Genomic DNA, 20,127 nt, shown 5'->3' on the forward strand with positions numbered 1-20,127 from the left:
TTGTTAACCAAAGGTAGGTCTCAGTATGACTTTGTGATGACTAGACAAAACTCCTCTAATACCGTATCCTGCAGAGGGTAGGTAGCTTTTTAGACCATGCAATATTAAATAGTATTCTCACCCCATGTTTGTTAACCTAAAGAGAAGACAGATTGAACTGTAAAGCTCATTTGAGAAATGAGCGCATTTTGCTTTCTTCCTGTAGTTTTCTTCTCTTGGCTTTTGTGTCCAGTGCTTCTTCCCAAGCAGTGTTATGCAAATGAACCAATTAATGACATATTAAATGGTCTTCCTACCTCACAGATTTTGTAACTGGAAGGGCAACACCGCAAGTCACGTACCTATTCAGCGGGTTCTATAGGCCACTGCGAGGGTCTGATTAGCTTGACTGTGGAAGACAATCGCAGAGGCATCTGCTCGGTTAATTTTGAGAGAAAATTTACCAGATGGAGGCTGAAGATTTAAGTGATTAGAAGGTAGTAGATTGGAATACAAATTGGATTAAAAGAAATTAGATTGATATAAATCGAATTGAGTCACAACAGTTTGTGTTGTTTGTACCAAGGGGCAGTGGATTATGGGAGAAGCAGATGCTCCAATGAGATAGGAATTAATGTGGCTTTGACCGTCCATCTGCGAAGATCTGAATATCGAGTACATCCCTAATCTCTCTCTCCATTTATCAATGCCATAATGTTAATTAGTACTTCATTCATTAAGTTACTTACAGAAGAAAAAATCTCACCCCTATTCCCTCTCTGCTTGAGAATCTGTTATTCTGCCAAGAATCGGAAAGGTCTCTTCAGCTGAGCTAGCTACAGTTGACTCTGGGGGTAGACCCGTGTCCTTTGCCTCATGCGTACAACTAACTGCCTTTGGCAGGAGTGCAGTAAGCTTGAAAATCTTTGCTCATATATTTCTGTTCATAAATACATAGTTATTTGAAGTTTTACGTTAATGACTAGACACGGTTCCACTAAAAATGAGTGGCTATATTAATTTGATTATAAAATTATATATATTCTACATTCTGTTTTTATAAGATATTCATTGGAGTTATATGTTTTGCTTAATGACTCAAATATTTGACATTAATATTGAGTGACAGATTCCTCCTTGAAGGGAAGAATGAGAAAAATTTTGTTCCCATAATTCTGTGACTGTGTTTATACCTGTGTGTGTGTGTGTGTGTGTGTGTGTGTGTGTGTGATGTCTCTATGCTAGTTTATGGGAAATTTCAAGTTATTGACAGTGTTATGCATTTTGGTGTATAGTATTGGACCTGATCCTGAAAGAAAAAAGTTGAATGACATGAAATTAAAAGAAACACATCATTTTAAATGCCTGTGCTTATATTGGAAATACGACCCTTGAAAATCCAAGGTGTATTGACATGGGAACCTCATTATTACACCACTGGCCACAGCAGTGAAATCCAGCATAAGGCAGTTCTGTCTTGGATCCCGTCCAGGGGAACAGAGCCAGTGGAGATCCAAAGGTGATCTTACTTCTGAGGCAGCCCAAGTGTGTGGGCTCTAAGGACAGCCATGCAGAAATGCCCCTGCGTATTAATAATAATCAGGCAAATGCAACTTCTGGAGACTAAAGCAATGAGATGGACAAAAGTGGAACATCGAATCCTGTGATGCAAGAAGCATATCATTAAAGGTTGTGCCACATCTTTCAGAAATAATCCTAGTACAGGCAAATGTGGGATGCTGGCTGGTGTACAAACAGAAAGACTTTCTTTTTTTATGTGGGGGAAGGCAGTGGCTTGTGTAAAAGTGTGTTAAGTGTTTGAAAATTTTTGGTTTTTTGAAGAAAATTCTGTGGGCAATGATCTCTTCAGGCAATATTCTTGATGTGGGAATAAGATATATGTATGGATATATGTGTGTGTGTGTGTGTGTGGGGGGGGGTGTATATGGATATGATATATATTTCCTATGTGTCTCCTATTTATATGATATATTTACAAAAATGGCCACTCCTCCCCCAGGCTGACCTGGGGCTTCTCCTCAATCCTTATTGGATGGACCCCGGTACTAAAATAGCTTTAGTCACTCTAAATATTGGCTAAATAATGTGACACTCGTATCTTCTACTTAAGAAATAACCTGCCCTCTAGGAGCCAGAGCTAAACCTGAGGCCTGTCTAAATCCAGAATCTATGAACTATCTGCTTAGATCCTATGTTTAAATATTGTTTGTGGCCCATCTTTCTAATTGTATGTTCATTGATACAAGTTAATCATAATGAAATAGTGTATCAAGCTAGATTCCAGCAAAATTTAGAGGAGTGAAAAAAAAGCGAACATGTAAACCTGCAAAACGTAAAAGTGTAAAGCAGAATTCCTCGTTGTAGTAAAGAGCAACCCCTAAAATCTGTCTTTTGCTGTTGTGAGACTGATTAAATGCCACCTAAAAATAATTTAGTATTCAGGGGTCAGTCCCTTGTTCCTGTTTTGACACTTTAGTTTTCAAGCTATTTGTCAGTTGTCTAATTGGTGGCGGTTGTCTTCATTAAGAACCATCAGTACATCAAGGTGGTGCTCATTGAGCCTGGCAAAGTCAGACATTGTGCTCTTACTCATGCCTTTGTTTCCGTGACTGATCATTGGGTGTTTAATACCTTATTGAGCCCATTGAGGATAATTAAAGAAATCACTTGGTTGTAAACTAATGACAACAGATATACAACCTCCTCCATTTCCTGATTGTTGATAGACTTTAGACAGTGGGTGTATTTTCACTGTGAATTGTTTTTGTACATTTGAGTTCAAACTTCATGTAGTAGACATATAAATACTGAGGTTGGTGAATGCGTGTTAACTACATTGAAGCTACTACAGTCTTTTTTTTTTCTTATTTTTTTGCTAATTATCTCACAGGGAGTGTTTAGAAATTAAATTAAGGTGCTTCTTTACTAGGTGGTATTTCTTTATTTTATATTTCAAGGTACTCATAAGTAAAATAGAAAAAAAAATCAGCCTGATTTTATCAATGCCTGCATCATCATTTCAGGATTCACGTGACGAAGCTGTTCCATGGGCCTGATTTCAGTGTGGGCAGTTTAGATACATTTATCAGGTATAAGCTACCTCAGTAAGTAAGGGTTCTGCATCTCATTTTTTCCCCTGCAGTCAACATATTTTTTTCAAATGTGCAGTGAACTCAGAAAATGGAGAAACACAGCCAAGCTTTAATACAGTAAATGATGTTCTGGCACCTTTGACTATAAATCAGTGTTGCAAAGACATCGTGGCAGCATGAGTAAATGCTGTCCAAATAAATGCCGAGCCTTGGCATGACGGTTCAGAGTTTTGTGCTTCATCGTAAAACTCACAAGGCAATTTGCTTAATCCTGGCTGCATAAGCTGGACTTAGAAGAGTGCAATTTGTAACTCAGCTGGCTGAATAGATGGAGTTTTACTGGCCAAGGGAGTGAAAAGAATTTAGAGCACTCTGTGCAAGTTTGAAAAGATTTAGCTGGCTAACCTACTTCTTTGTTTGCTTGAAGGAAAGTTACACCTAGCTCTCTAAAATCCGAATATATTTTTCTAGGTATAGAATGATGAGGGAAAAGAATAAGAATGTACTTGGAACTGAGAAACTCTGAGGCTTTTGGAATAATGATATTGTGAAATTGAGCCTAGAGAGGGATGGAAGTGAGCAGTAGACATAAAGGGAGAGAAAGAGGGAAGAATCCACAGGAATCTATGCCTAAGTGGATATGAAAGAGATTGAGGGGTTAAACCCCACAACTAAGACTTTTAGTATTAGGGACCTGAAGAAAGATGGAAGTATGTCAGGAAGAAGAGAAGGATGAGGTATGGGACAGGAGAGAGGCGAGGGATCCATTTTGAGAGACACAGAATTTGAGGTTATGAATGAGCATTCCGCAGGCACCTGAAACAAGCCTAGAGCTTTCCTTAACTGGAGATACTAAACTAGAGATTTGGCTCTTGTTGTCATAGAAACGATACCTGACACAGTGAGAGGGAATGAGTCCCCATACACTGAAGAGAAGAGCTGAGGTCTTAGGACTCCTTAACTATTGAGTCAGAAATTATTTGACTTAATTCAAACTTCTAGTTCAGTATTTTACATGTAACTCAAAGATTTTTTTCTCCCTAGTGATAGAAATTGATAACAAAAGTACCCAGTAACAGTGTTCTTTATTTTTTAAATGTCAACAACAGTTTGTATATCTCATACAAAAAAAACCCCAATACAGTTATTATTGCCTCTTTTGAAAGTAGTATACCTACCTGGAATATTAAGCAAACATCATTATACTCTTTTAAAATTCATACACCTTTCATTTTCTTCCAGATTTTCAGTTGCTGCTTTTTTATAAAATCCAACTTGTCAGAGTTTGATGTATTGAGTACTTGACTGTAAAAGCAACTTCCTACATTTAAAAACATAACCACCCTATTCGAAGCTATTGTTATTCTTGTCTTTCATAATTACTATAACTCTATACTTTTTTATTCCTCTGCCTGTCTTTCCTTCCCTTCAGCATAATCCAGAATAATTCTTTGTGTTTCACTTCTTTTGCTTTGCGACAAGAAAGCATTGCATTTTGAGAGTGGCTGGATGGAGGTTAATTCCGTGTCCTTATGGTAATAACCTGGGAAAACCTGGGGATGATCGGTTTCATTTGATCCCTCATCTGATAAGGCTTCAAAGTAAATGAAATGAGTGGAAAATAACACTTTTCATAAGTTCTCTAGAAACTGCAGCCGTTTTTTGAGAGACCCAAGGAATTGAGTCTCTGATGTATTTTAGTGAAACATAATTCAAGCAGAAAAAGATCATTTAAAAATATTTATAACACTCCCATTTGCTGCTTTTCTCCATCCAGCAGAAAAACAAGCTCGTTTTTCTCTATGCAGACAAGCTCTTTTAACTGAAAACTACACTCAGTATTCCTGTTGCAGCAATGATGTTATCTGGTGGTCATTTCACTCTGAAACAGAAGACATCCCTTGAAAGGAAATTTAAAGTTTTATTAAATCACTCATTTTTTAAAGGCATCAACAGATAGCATAAATAAACAAAAATGAAGAGAAAGTAGATCCCCAAGTGAAAAGTATCCTGATAATTAAGGTAACTCATATTCTTTATCTGCTAGACTAAAGCTACTCTGATTTTCAGTCTAAATGTAACTAACCATTTGTACGCCTTACGACAGAAGTTATATCAGAATCATTGTGATTTACTAAGTCAATCATTTTTTCTTAGAGACTAACTTAGATTTACATTTATTTATTTATTATTTTAATGCAATGCATAAAGCGAAGGACAAAATGGCAACTTTGAAATTTTTCGACAGCATGCTAAAGATTTGAAAACATTCAATTCCAAGCCTAAGAACTGTTTGCAACTGATTAAACATGGCTTCTTTTTCAACCTCTTCTGGATCAAAATCTTGTTCAAGGTGTTTGTAGTGGAATAAACACTTCAACAGTGAATTTAGGTGCCTATATTGCAAATACCTCCACAGAAATGTGATGCTGTCACTTCCATTCGGTTTGGTCAACTGTGAAAGCTCATTCACTCTGAGCTTGATCGTCAAAGACAAAGCAATAAGTATCAGTTGTATTCAGATACCTTTATAAACCTCCTTTACTCTCCAAGGTATAGGCTTCAGAAAAAGAATTACAACATTGTACAACATCAGTCCATTGTACAACATTAAGAAAAACTAAATACAATATGGCTGTTCCTACTATGCAAGAGAAAATCTTTTCATCTTTGGGATTGCTGTACCCACCTTTGACTTGCCTTTTTATTTTATTTTTTAATCGCAAGAGATCTTAGCCTTATTTTAAGGATACATAATTTCACAGAACTGTAATTTAGAGACTTCAAGGAAGAAATATGTTACTTTAAAAGTGAGAAAATGGTTTTATCACCACCGCTTTAAACTACTGGTAAGGGTTAATTTCAGACAGTGTTCTGATAATACTCCCATTCCTGTTTTTCATTTAACTTCAGTCATGTTATTGTGCCCTCGAAAAGATTCTTTTGATAGTCCTTAATTCTCGTTAAATTTATAATGGAAAAGTCACCAAAAAATAGATCCTTCCCATGTATTAATCATGCAGTGGTTTCAAGATTTACATAAAGAAGAATCATCAGTATTGGTATAACCTATTTCAATAAAATATTTAAGGACACACAAAGAATTATTAAACATTGATATTTGATTAAATTCCAATGAATATAATTTGTAGGTAATTTCTTCAGCATGCCTAGACAGTAATGCCTGGTACTAAAGTCTCACACATCCAATTTGTCATGAGCTACAGTAGAAGTATTCTTTAGTTGCTATAGCTCCACGGAAAGAATAGCAAAAGTGATATATTTATTCATGCATTTATATATAATATTGATTGAGCACCTAATATTTTCATCTTTAGAACTTGATAGTGTATGTGACAAACCTAAGGTGCAGAGTTGTTGAAAACATGGAGGCTTTAGGGAAATGTAGGTAAGGTATATTATTCAGAATGACCTTTGATTTGGAAGGTAAGAACAGGCAGTAGTAGAAAATCACAATAGAGAGATAGGCAGTAACTGTATTTTTTTTTTTTTTTTTTTTTGCCGTACGCGGGCCTCTCACTGTTGTGGCCTCTCCCGTTGCGGAGCACAGGCTCAGCGGCCATGGCTCACGGGCCCAGCTGCTCCGCAGCATGTGGGATCTTCCCGGACCAGGGCACGAACCCGCATCCCCTGCGTCGGCAGGCGGACTCTCAACCACTGCGCCACCAGGGAAGCCCCGACTATATTTTATAGATGGTAGTCTTTAGCTTTATGGGATCACAAATTCCTTTGAGTATAGTGATAGAGGTTATACTAATAAAAGAATTATACATTATAGTAACACTAATAGTAGTGAACATTCACTGAGTGCTTACTGTGTGCTCAGCACATGGAAAAATCTCATGTAGTCTTCACAACAATATTAGGTTGGTACTGCTATGTTTTATAGATATGGAAACCAAAGTGTGGAGAGAGTAGGAAACTTGCCTGATTTCATACTCCTATCTCACACTTGGACAAGAGCAATTGCAAGTCAGAGTCTTCTTAAAGACAGAAAATCTATATCAGCTGTCAAAGATCTGCTTTGTTATTTCTTAAAAACGTGCATGCAAACAAAATTTTACCCCCAATATCTGAGATGTCATCCTCTATTCCATGTTTTACCTCTATTCCACATAAGGTAATCCCTGGTTTAAGAACCATATTTAAAAAGATAATGGTGTAATGCAATGCGATTTCATATGTTAGGCCAAATTGCAGTTGGATGTCAGTTGGAAATGAACAAGTCTAAAACCAGTCATTGTGTGTATGACTTGGAGACGATGCAGCTAATACATTTGGCTTATGACAGCTATAATTTTGGGGGTAATGACTTAGCCATTATTCTTTAAAGAAAGTTTCTGGATTGTATTAACATTCTCAGTTCTGTTTAAAAAAGCCTTAGTTACTATATAGTAAATGACGTTTGCAATTTTAACTAGGGTTATTGAATCTCAATTTAAATTTATAATAAAACATTTCAGATTAGAGGAAAATATGTCGAGTTTTAGGCAAATTTATCAGAAACTAAATATTTAACAGAGCTTATTAGCACAGGTGTAAAGTATCAGTGCTAGTAGGAATGGTGTTTTCTGACACTGACCCTGGGACCTTTGACTCTGCAGTTACTAAGATTAATGCTACTGCCACAGCATTTTCAGAATATATTGCTTAGGAAGTAGAATAGAAAGCCAAAATGTTATCAGTCCATTAGGAGTTTATGTAAGGAGAATGCCCTTTTCTGGAAACCCATTCATAGTCTCCACCAAATAAATATTGATAGTTTTTAGAAAATTAAACATTATTAAACAATTGAATGAGGTTGGAGATTGTTTCATTGCATCATCTTTTGCAAAGCCAAATGCAATTTTAAAACCACATCAAAATATTATAAATACGACAGTAAGAAGCTAAATTTCAAAGATATCGTCCTGGAATACAGATTGTTTTTGTCACCGTAAGGCAAATCTGCATAACCCATGAAAACCTCTGATTTGGTGGCAAATCACTCTTTAAAGAATGACTTCAACCATGGTAAGATGAAGCAAATTGATTTGAAATAGTTTTGGATGAGTGTCCAGGTTAATACGTTGGCTCCGCACTGAATTGTTGGAAAATGAATTTATAAAGTAGGAAATTAATTTTTTATTTCTCAGGAGTAAATCACTACTAAAAACTTACTGGAAACTTAGAGACTGGTGGTTTCGAAATTTCTCTTCAGTTTTATATAGATATTCTCATGTGTTTAACCCCTGTTTTTGATTGCTTTCTGCGACTGGTTTTAACTTGCCCAAACCAGTCCTGCCTTCCTTCTGGATGTGTTCCGTCTGGTGTTCTGTGACCTGGCCCACCTGCTCACAAGAGTTCAGTGGCTCACTGCATTGGATATAGGCAGCCAGAAAATGAATTACTATGTTAAGCAATTAAAAACTTATGTAACAAGGGCACTGAATAACATGAGGTGGTGGGGAAACAAAGAGGGAAAATGTGTTCCACTTTCAATATTTTCAGTAATTTCTGCTAAGGATACACTGATAAAGACCTGAAATACAGTTGTGAAATTCAGAGAAAAGTTTTATGAAAGCTGCCTTAGTTACCTTATCCTGAAATAGCAGCTACTCACCCTGAATAAGGAAGGAAATTTTAAGTATCTTTGACTAAGATTATATTATAAATAATTGATTGTTTCTATTTTAAATAAACAATTTACTTTTAAGATAAGTATCTATGTTTTACCGGTTGGTGTTTGGTTTAAATGATTTGTAGCACCATGTATTTATTGGCAATGTAAGTAAATTTAACAATAAATTTAAGAATAAATTCTTAATTTAGAATTTAAGAATAAATTCTAAGTTACACGAGCTGCTTTTTAAACAAAAGCTTTTAAATCATTGTTAACCTTTGGAGGGTGCTCTAAGAAGGTATTTTGGCAACCACTGCTTTTTTGATAGTAGACATAAGACCTATCAAGGGCAAACCTTTCTAATCTCTACTTATATTAAAAGTATGAACATTAATCTATAGTGTATATCTTTAAAAATTTGCTCTGTGGTAATAAAGTTAACTTGCTCCCTATTATCTTTTCCTATGGCTATGTCCATTATGATGTGACAGCCATAAAAAGTGTATCATGTTATAAAACGATGAACCTGTAGCAACTTACTCTTCTAGTTGCCTCAGTTTGGGGATGAAGAAATGGTACCATGAGGAAGTTTAGGTAACTTGCTTAAGGTCACATACCTAACAAACAATGCCCAAGGCAAAAAGAAGCCAAACCCAAACAAACAAAAAAACCCAATAACTGAAATCTAGTACTTGGGACTTTCTATTTTAGACTTACCCAACATATGGGTAAAGAAGGAGGAGAGACAGAGAAGAAAAAGTTATCCTGGAAATGGACTCCCAGCTAAGGCAAAGTGTTCTAGTCTCAGCTTTGGGGAAAGAAACTTCAATTATTTGCTTCTCTTTTTCTTTCTCCTTGTCAACTCTAAAATGGGGTTTGGGACAAGAGGGTCTCTCGTAGCTCAATGTTTTGCCTGTTGGACCTGGAAGACTGTATGCATAGGGACGATACTAGATGCCATATTGTACAACTGAAACTTACAGAAGTAAGGCTGCCAAGTTTGACAAGAAATGTCTTTAATCTTTGTCATTTTCCTTTCACACCCTTTAGTTTTATGACATTAAAAAGCCAGTTAGCACCAAAATAAGGATTAATCTCCAAAATATACAAATAGCTCATGCAGCTCAATATCAAAAAAAAAAAAAAAATCAAAAATGGGCAGAAGATCTAAATAGATGTTTCTCCAAAGAAGCCATACAGATGGCCAAAAAGCACATGAAAGATGCTCAACATCACTAATTATTACAGAAATGCAAATCAAAACTGCAGTGAGATATCACCTCACACCAGTCAGAATGGCCATCATCAAAAAATCTACAAACAATAAATTCTGGAGATGGTGTGGAGAAAAGGGAACCCTCCTACACTCTTGGTGGGAATGTAAATTGGTATAGCCACTATGGAGAACAGTATGGACGTTCCTTAAAAAACAAAAAATAGAACTACCGTATAACCCAGCGGTCCTACTCCTGGGCATAACCCAGAGTAAACCATAATTCAAAAAGATACATGCACCCCAATGTTCACTGCAACACTACAATAGCCAAGACATAGAGGCAACCTAAATGTTCATCAACAGACGAATAGATAAAGAAGATGTGGTACATAGATATAATGGAATATTACTAAGTCATAAAAAGAAACGAAATTGGGTCATTTGTAGAGATGTAGATAGACCTAGAGATTATCATACTGAGTGAAGTAAGTCAGACACAGAAATACAAATGTCATATGATATTGCTTATATGTGGAATCTAAAAATAGGGTACAGATGAATTTATTTACAAAACGGAAGTAGAGTCACGGATGTAGAAAACAATCTTATGGTCACTAGGGGATGGGGAGTGGATAAATTGGGAGATTGCAACTGACATATATACACTACTATGTATAAAATAGATAACTAATAAGAGCCTGCTGTATAACACAGTGAACTCTACTCAGTACTCAGTAATGGCCTACATGGGAAAAGAATCTAAAAAAAAAAGCCATTTAGAATTTTTGTAATAAATAAGTAGTATTTCAGGCCTCAATTTAATTTTGATGTCCTCTCTAATTTAAACTTATTTTTAACACTGCTGTGCTTCCAGAAGAAATGAGAATCTTATAAATGTATTTAGTTCATTGCTAAATTAGATCATCTCCTGAGAGAATTTCAGTAAGGTTCAAATGGATAAAACAGTCTTTGTGTTTTCCAAACATTAGCTTTCTCACCACATCTTATCACATCATAGGACTCCTAGGAAAAAGAAGTTTCTTGTATCCCTCTTCTATTTCCCCCTTTGATAAGGGAAGTACACTGGAACTTAATCATTATGAAGAATTCAAGGATGGAACAGTTCTAAGGACAGACTTGATGGAGTTATTAATTAACTCCATTGCATTACAAATTACATTAGCTCACTAATAAATGTGGACAGCATTAGTAGTGGCACTGAGATATGTTTCTTTCTATGGAGAAATTTTGAATAGGATTTATTCTGGTAAAATAGAAAGCAGTAACGGCTTTAATCCTTTTGAAATCTAGTGTAAAGCAATCAGCATGGTCTAGCTAAAATTTACCATGCAGAAAAAATTAATACAAGAATGACCTCAAAAAGGAGAAACTTGTCAGTGTGATTTGTTTTAAGAGGCAAATTTTGGAAAGAATATATATATATATATATATATATATATATATATATATATATATTTTTTTTTTTTTTTTTTTTTTTTTTTTTTGCGGTACGCGGGCCTCTCACTGTTGTGGCCTTTCCCGCTGCGGAGCACAGGCTCCGGACGTGCAGGCTCAGCGGCCACGGCTCACGGGCCCAGCCGCTCCACGGCATGTGGGATCTTCCCGGACCGGGGCATGAACCCGCATCCCCTGCATCGGCAGGCAGACTCTCAACCACTGCGCCACCAGGAAAGCCCTGGAAAGAATATTTGTAATAGATTATAGACGGGAAATATCAGGTACACTGGTTGCTTACCACATGTCCTGGTGATCTATATATATGATTTCTTTTAATCATCTAAACCAACTCTTGAGATATTGGTGTTCTGATTTGTACCTGGTAAAAGTGAGGCATAAATATTTGCTGGTCAGTAACCCATTCCTTTATTCCTACCACACCACCTCTTTTTTGTGATGGGTCATCCAGCCTTCACTTTTTCATGTTGCACTAGGTACCTCTCAAACTAGGGGAGGGATAACTTCAGGAAAAATCTCTGGTCACACTCAGATCTGGAGTAATCATAGAATATCTCGCTGGCTTTATTTTACTAAATTTTTTGGAAAATATTTTGTTAAAACAAACATACTTATTATGAACTAGGACACAACGTATATTACGTACGTTTTTAAGAAAAAAGAAAAACAGACACTGCATAGAAATTTTGCTGGAGGGAAAATTCAGAGAAGTTTGAAATGTGTTGCTTAGCTAGATATGCTATCTAGTATGTGAATGAAAAATAAAGCTTAGTCCAAGGAAATATTATCTTCCAACTGAATAAGGAGACAGAAGAAGTTTACTTTCCAGTACGTGAAATGAAATCAACAGGTGTTCTCAGTGCTTTATCCTCCTTTATTATATTATGTAATTGAAATCACTTCTGAAAACAACAGTTCTGTAGCACTCACTGCAAATGAGTGGTTATTGACTAAATAAAACTAAATTTAAATATATTCATAAATTATGATTTTATACTTCACCTCCAATTCTTTAAAGTTTCAAGCACTAATAAACCATTCAATTTGTTTTTTATTAAATATTTTACTAAAATCATTACAAAATCATTGTTTGAGAGTCTCTGAGAAGCGGAAATAATCCATTATGTAAATTTGGGTGCTTAAAACATTATTCAAAGATGCATCTTCATTCAGCTCACTAATTTGGTATTTCTGTGGCATGCTTACATCTAGCCAGATATAAGTGCGTGCCCTTCTCCTGGTAGGCATGCTATAACTGCAGCTTCTTAGATCCTTCCACTTGTAACTTCTGATGCATTCTGTTCAATGTGGAACCAAGAATCTTCATTAAAAAAAATATCCCAGGTGATTTTGATGCCGGTACTTTAAGAATCACACTTGGAAAAAACAAGGAAGATGTTTTCTGATTTTATTACGACTAGAGGCATTAAATTGACTTATTTTATTAAAATCAATTTTAGAAGGGATTTTGTAATTAGTCTCATTGTAGTGTGCATTCTTTACTTAAGTTTCCAGCATTTTCAGAAGCCTAGTACATTTTGGATGAAAGGCCTTGAGTTCTAATTCTGCCTCTAGTAGCTGTTCAATTATGGACAAATCACTTGACTGTTTTATAGCTTACTTTCTTGGACAGTAAAAATAAACATTTGGATATTCACCTATAGTACCCTATAACTAATTTACATTGTTTCTTTATAATAGCTAAAGACAGTTGAATAAAATGTTTTAGATTAAACTTGGCTATTTTATTGCACAATTCATAACCGAGATATAAAATGATGTCCAGACTTGCGATTAGCTGCAAGCAAAGTTAGAATTGCAGATAGTAATTCTGATACAGTGCTTAGCGCATCTGACCAAATAGAGATCCTGAATATTTCCCATTACATGAGCAAAATATTATTTTCCAGCTGTTGACATATTTTTTCATCTGAAATCTGGAGAAAAAAGTTCTGTGGTCCTATATAAAAAAATAAACAAATAAACTAAAGTTATTAATGGAAATTGATAAACAGGTGCCCTAAAGCAGGATTGGCAGACTTTTTCTGCAGAGGATCAGATTACAGTATTTCAAGCTTTGTGGACAATATACAGTCTCATTCTTCCTTCACCTTCTGCTTCTTTTATTCTTCTTCCTCCTCTTTTTTTAACAACATGCTAAAAATGTTAAACCATCCTTAGCTCAAGGTTATACTAAAACTGTTTAAAGCAGTGCTTCTCAAACTTTAATGCACATATGCATTGCCAGGGAATCTTGTTAAGATGCGGATTCTGATTCTGTAGGTCTGGGGTTGGGCTGGGGACCCTGTATTTCTTATTTGCCCTTGGATATCAAAGCTTTTGAAGTTAAACTGTTTCATGTCTTTTCATGTGATGAACAGCCCCCTCTACTGTTGGGTTTTGAATCCCCAGTGACTTTGGCTGACAACTCAGCTATCTTTTTTGTTTTTGTTTTTTAACCAAATAATGGGGTTGTTTTGATCCTAGTACTTTAGTGGCCCTTCATAATTTTAAAGCCTCAGAGCTCTTTGGAAATTTGATGAAATCTGTAGCCCCTCTTGCTACTACTCCCTTCTGTCCACACAAGAATACCCATTTTTATACACAATTTCAAAGAATTCACGAACCTGTCTAAGGCTTACCCATCTTTAGGGTCACTGCTATAGTTGTGTAATGTCTGAATTTAAGGGAGTTCAAAATTAATTCCCTCACTTTTAATAACATCTTAAAATTTAGATTGCAGCTATGTTTTTGCATATCTCCATATCATTCTATCTATCTACCTACCTACCTATATGACTATCAATCATCTATCTGACTGGTACAACCTTTTAACTTTATTTTATGCCCTATTGGCCATTGCTGGCCTGATGATTACATTTAAACTTAAAACTATGAATGAGGAAAATAACCTAACTATTGGTCAGAATGAACATGAATTGTTACAATGCCTTGTATTAAATTTGTTCACAGTGCCTTTACTTATGACTTTTAAAAAACTACTTTATTGACATTAATTCATACATACTTTACTCATTTCAAGTGTACAATATAATAGTTTTTATTATTTTCATGGAGTTGTACAACCATCACCATAAATAATATTAGAATATTTTCATCACCCCCAAAAGATTCTCCAGTCCCCCTTCACCTCTCACCCCCATTACCTACCCTAGACAACTGAAAATCTATTTTTTTGTCTATGAATTTAACTATTCTGGACATTTCTATGTAAGTGGAATCATGTTGTGGCTAGCTTCTTTCACTTAGCATAATATTTTCAGTGTTCACTTATGTTATAGTGTGTATTGGTGCTTCATTCGTTTTTATTGCTGAATAATATTCCATTATGTGGATATATAACGTTCATTTATGCATTCATCAGTTAATGGACATTTGGGTTCTTTCCATTTAAAAAAATTATTATGAATAATGCTGCTATCAATGTTACAGTTTTTGTGGGGACATAAGATTTCATTCCTCTTGGGTATATACCAGGCAGTGGAATCGCTGGGTCATATGTTAATTCCAAAACTTTTTGAGGAACTCCAGATAGTTTTCCAAAGTGGTTGTACCATTTTACATTCCCACCAGCAATGTATGAGGCTCTCAATTTTTCAACGTCCCAGACAATACTTGTTATTTTACACTTTTTGGATTATTGCCATCCTAGTGGATGTGAAGTATATTTCGTGGTCTTGATTTGCATTGTCCTGATAGCTAATGATGTTGAGAATCTTTTCATGTGCTTACTGACCTTTTGTCTAACTTTTTTGGATAAATATCTATTCAAATCCTTGGCCCATTTTTAAATTCAGTTATTTGTACTTTTATTTAGTTGTAAGGGTTCTTTGTATGTTCTAGATATAAGTCCTCTATCAGATATATGATTTGCAATTTTTTTCTGATTCTGTGGGTTGTTTTTCCTTTTGTAATGTTTTTTTCAAGAACAAATATATTTGTTGCATGTGATTTTGGTGTCATATTCATGAAGGTTTTGACGAACTCAAGATCATAAAAATATGCTCCTGTAATTTCTTTTAATTGTTTGATAATTTTACCTCTTACATTTAGGTTGTAGATATTCTTTTGAATTTTTTATAACAGCAGAGTAAAGCTACTACAAGAATATCCAAATGCAACAGCACTAGGATAGTTTACATATGTTATAGTCATAAATAAGTAAAATTCTCTGAGTGCTATTGGACATGTTAGATTCTAAATCTTATTGCTAAATAGTTTAGATGTTTTGCATCTAATTCTCTTATTAGTCTATTATTTTATATTTTATTTAATAAGTGTTAGTGTATTTCAGGTCCTGTTCAGGCCTTATTCAGGCCAAACTGCCTAATAAGGCAGAGAACTTTTTGATGTAGAAAATAGCACTCTAAAAACATGGACAGTTAACTTGCTTAGTTTTAATAATAGAACAACTTTGGCATTAGGGAGAATGTAGATGATTGCATATGGAAGATTAGAGAAGAGCAAGGAAGGTATCCAAACAAGAGGATTGTGGCTACCGTATGTCTGTTACATGAAAAGTGACATGTAACTCTTGGTGCATTTTAGTATCAGTTTCTATGGCTATGTGTCCAGACCTTTACATTTGGGAATATGCTACTGATTTGCAAGCTATGATTAGTTATTCATATTTAAGTACCTGGGATCTTATTTATTACTTTTTAAAGTAATTCTTACTTTTTATATTCTATAAATTCCTCATTTGTGTTAGGGCCTCAGTACTTAAAATATATAACCTTCTTTATTACTGTGATGCAGGTTGTGGTTTTCTGTCCATATTTAAATGCTTTGAGTCTCTTTAGTTCTTTTCTTAAAATTTTGACCTGTGTAGTGTAAATTACTCTTGCTTTAGGTACCTAGCACTTGTAATGTATAAGTTCCTTCTTGCATCTGATGAGCTAACAAATGGTAATCAGCAACCTTTAAAAGTTAATCCTCTTCAGAAAAGGTTCATTCACTACCAAATTAAATTCCCTTTATTAAATTCAAATAGAAATTTTAAATTAATATTGAAAGTTAACTGGAATAACATTGATGAGTAAATATTACTTCTGTTTATTGAACAGAAATGTGCCAATATTGGGTGATTGGTTGGAAAATTGTAAGAGCTTTTAAAAGCTCGTATGTAGATTATCATTATGTCTCCAGACAGAGTTCTCTCAGCCGTCTCCTTTAGAATTATTTGCAGCAGCTGGTAGGACCTTTCCACAAATAATGGCTTCTGACACTTCATAAATTAAAATATTCAAAACAGTACATTATGCAAAATTTTCATCTTAAAATACCAAACAGGTCCTTCTCTTCCTATTTCTTCTAACTTTTAATGGCCCCATTTTCATTGTAGCCACAGGAAAGTTATTGGTACCTGTCACTCTTCCTTACTGTATGGAATACCAAATTCTGTCAAGTGTTTATTTTACTGTATAACTTATATCTTCATTCTTTTTTCTACCATAAGTGTTTCAAGGTCAGGTTCTTTTTATTGTTCTCTGGGATGTAGAAGTAACTCTCACCTGTCTTTTTTGCCTCCATCACTATCTATCTTTTACTGTACAGACCAAAAGAACCTTTCTAATACACAGATGGTCATATCACTGCTCCCTCAAAATCAGTTAGCCATATGGAATAAAAGTCACACTCCTTAGCGTGGTATTTTAAGCCCTTTTGTCTCCGGCTATAAGACTGCTTTTTACGCTCACCTGCCACGTTAACTTCCTCCCTGATTATGAAATGTTTTATACATATATTGTCACTTCTCTGTCCTTTTGCTCATGCTATTTCTTCATTCTGAATGTCTTTCTCCTTCTGTTGACATATTATTTTCATTCTTTACAACTCAATTTAAATGCTACCTTTTTGGGGGAAGCCTCTCACTGTGCTCTAGTTAGAGTTGACATTACTTTTCCCGATCTTTTCCTGTAATACATTTCTTGGACCTCCGTGCAACACTTATTTCAACATAGTGATTTAACCTGAGTTCCTCAGTCAGACATACCTGGATTCAAATCCTGCCTCTACTGCTTACTTCTTCCACAGTCCTGGACAATATATGTCATTAAACTTCTTCCTCATCTGTTAAATTGAGTTACTATTTGTACATAATGTTCAGGTCTTTTTTTGTGTTGAATCTGATAGCACAGTGCCAGCATGATAAACGTTTTCTATGTGTGTATTTTAGGCACTTGGCTTTCTCCCCTAGTACACTTGTAAGCACTTGGCTTTCTCCCCTAGTACATAGTAAGCACTTTGAAGACAGGAAATTAACCTTACTCATCTTAGTACCCATTGCAACTTACTGGTTCCAAAAGAAAATTTCATGCTTATTTTTATTTGTCCTGACTCATGGAACATGTTAAAACTAACTCATTAGAATTAACATATTAATTTACTGCTATATTGTCTTGTTCCAAAAGGGACTTGGAATGACTTACGAGATGCATAAAGAACAAAAGACTGAAACATAAATAAAATAGTAGTAAGTGCAGTTTGAATGATTGAATAGTTTAATTTTATCAGTGTGAACCTAAGTGAAACAAAAGCTATAGATAAGGAATGTTAAAGCTTGTCTTCATTCTGTCACATTTTGTAGGATCTCGTCTTCGCCAGGAAGACTTTCCCCCGCGGATTGTGGAGCACCCTTCCGATGTCATTGTCTCTAAGGGAGAGCCCACCACGTTGAACTGCAAGGCCGAGGGCCGGCCAGCGCCCACCATTGAGTGGTACAAGGATGGCGAGCGGGTGGAGACTGACAAGGATGATCCCCGGTCCCACAGGATGCTTCTGCCCAGCGGTTCCTTATTCTTCTTGCGCATTGTGCATGGGCGCAGAAGTAAACCTGATGAAGGAAGCTACGTGTGTGTTGCAAGGAACTATCTTGGTGAAGCAGTGAGTCGAAATGCATCTCTGGAAGTGGCATGTAAGTAAACGTAATGAATCTCATAAATGGCATGCGCTTTTACTTTGATTTTTTTTTAATAAGCTTTGATTTGTTCTCATAGATGCTTAATACCTATAGAATACAACAATCAATACTCTCTGCATCATTTTACTTTGCCTTCTGCAAAGAAGGCTTGTCAAAATAATGTATAGCCAAGGTGTTGCAGTAAATTTATTTATATTGAAGCAATGTGGGTATTATGATATTATATTAAAGCAAGGCGGCGATGATGCTGGTCGTATTTAAAATTTGAATTATTAATGAGAGATATAATAAAATATTAAGGTTGGCGATGTTAAAATGAAAAGTTTATGTGTAACATGGGATCAAATATAAGGTATAAATTCATTATTGTACCTATTCCTGTTACCTATTTATATATAACTAATATATTATATATACATGTATATATTTTTTAAATCTAACTTTTATTGGGCAACTTTAAAAAGAATATACTCTTTAGGTTATATTAACTCTTTTACTTCCAGGCTAAATTCAGGGATCATTACCCTAGGCATGCAGGGGAAAATATACCAACAACAGAAACTATATTTTTTTATCAAAAAAATCATCAGAGAAGAGAACCGATTTCTGTTTAGGGACAAAATGTGCATATAGAGGAAGGTCTTGCTCAGTTTTGGCAATCAGCAGTACCTAAGGATTTGTCCTGCCCTTGCCACTTAAAAATATATTTACTTATTAATCAGGTAGCCCAAATAGCACTAGTAAATCAAGGCATCAAGGCTTTGCATCTATTTGATCATTGAGTCCATAACTTTGTTTTCCTGGATGGTTTTCCAGAACAAATTTCAAAATATGTTAGATTTGTTTTCTGGTTTATAAGTGAGGATTTGGTGTCATAATTATTTTGGTATTCTCTATTTTGAAGGCATACTTTATCAAGAATTATTTGTGAATAAGATGGGAATAACTGAGCTTAAAAAAAGTTTGTGCTCTTCAACTTTCTGCTTGTACCAGTAGGTGTTCATAGGTAAGAGAATTGAAATAGTTCAGGATGCATGAGTCTTTTTTTTATAGCTGGGATGAGAGTGCCGGATAATAGTTCATGGTCTCATGTCTGCAATTAACTTTGATACTTATACTCACATGCTATATGGTATCACACTAAATTATAAAACTTGTGTATATGTGTATTGAAATTCTCACAGTGTATCATTACCTTTATACATGAAAACATCTTTTAGTAACAAAATCATACAATTTCTTATTCAGCTATCACAATGAAAGCTTTTGCTTTTATCCATCCAGTCTTTTGATTTATGCTTTTGTACCAAGAAATCTGGAACCCAGTCCATGCTTGAAATGTGTAAGTCCAATAGGAAAAGACTACAGGAATCCTAAAACCCAAATTTTTAAATCAGTGGGCTTTGAGAAATTTATTATGTGAAGTACTTTGAGATATAAGCATTAGAACTTTTGCTAGCAATGCCATTTTGCACCAGTTGCTAGGTAGTTTCATTTTTATAACTTACTTCAAAAAGCAGTTAGATTAAATGCAGTTTAGTGAGATTTGAAATATATACACAGAACCTCAAGAATGCAAATATTGCTAACTGTCCATTTTTATTTTGAAATATCTTATTTCTGGAACATTTCAAACATACTGAAATATTTCAATGTCAATTCTATTGATTGTTTTCCCCACCAGATCCCTTTACAGTAAATATAACATGCATTATTCTTTCTTTTTATAGATAAAATGAAACCCATGATGGTTAGGTGACCAAGACTAAGGCAATAA

The 20,127-nt window shown here is 35.1% G+C and overlaps 1 protein-coding gene across 1 annotated transcript in view; it reads left to right on the top strand.

Annotated features, from left to right (window-relative positions):
- ROBO2 (roundabout guidance receptor 2) overlaps positions 1 to 20,127 on the top strand; it is a gene marked incomplete at its 5' end in the record, with an annotated part of 1,616,413 nt that overhangs the window by 1,081,600 nt on the left and 514,686 nt on the right. Inside the window, one exon of the mRNA XM_082840252.1 lies at positions 18,018 to 18,344. Within this exon, the coding sequence (XP_082696378.1) occupies positions 18,018 to 18,344 (327 nt within the window). The remainder of the gene's footprint in view (positions 1 to 18,017; positions 18,345 to 20,127) is intronic.

The sequence above is a fragment of the Leucopleurus acutus genome, assembly GCF_964270905.1.
Source record: "Leucopleurus acutus genome assembly, chromosome: 5".
Taxonomy (NCBI): Eukaryota; Metazoa; Chordata; class Mammalia; order Artiodactyla; family Delphinidae; genus Leucopleurus; species Leucopleurus acutus.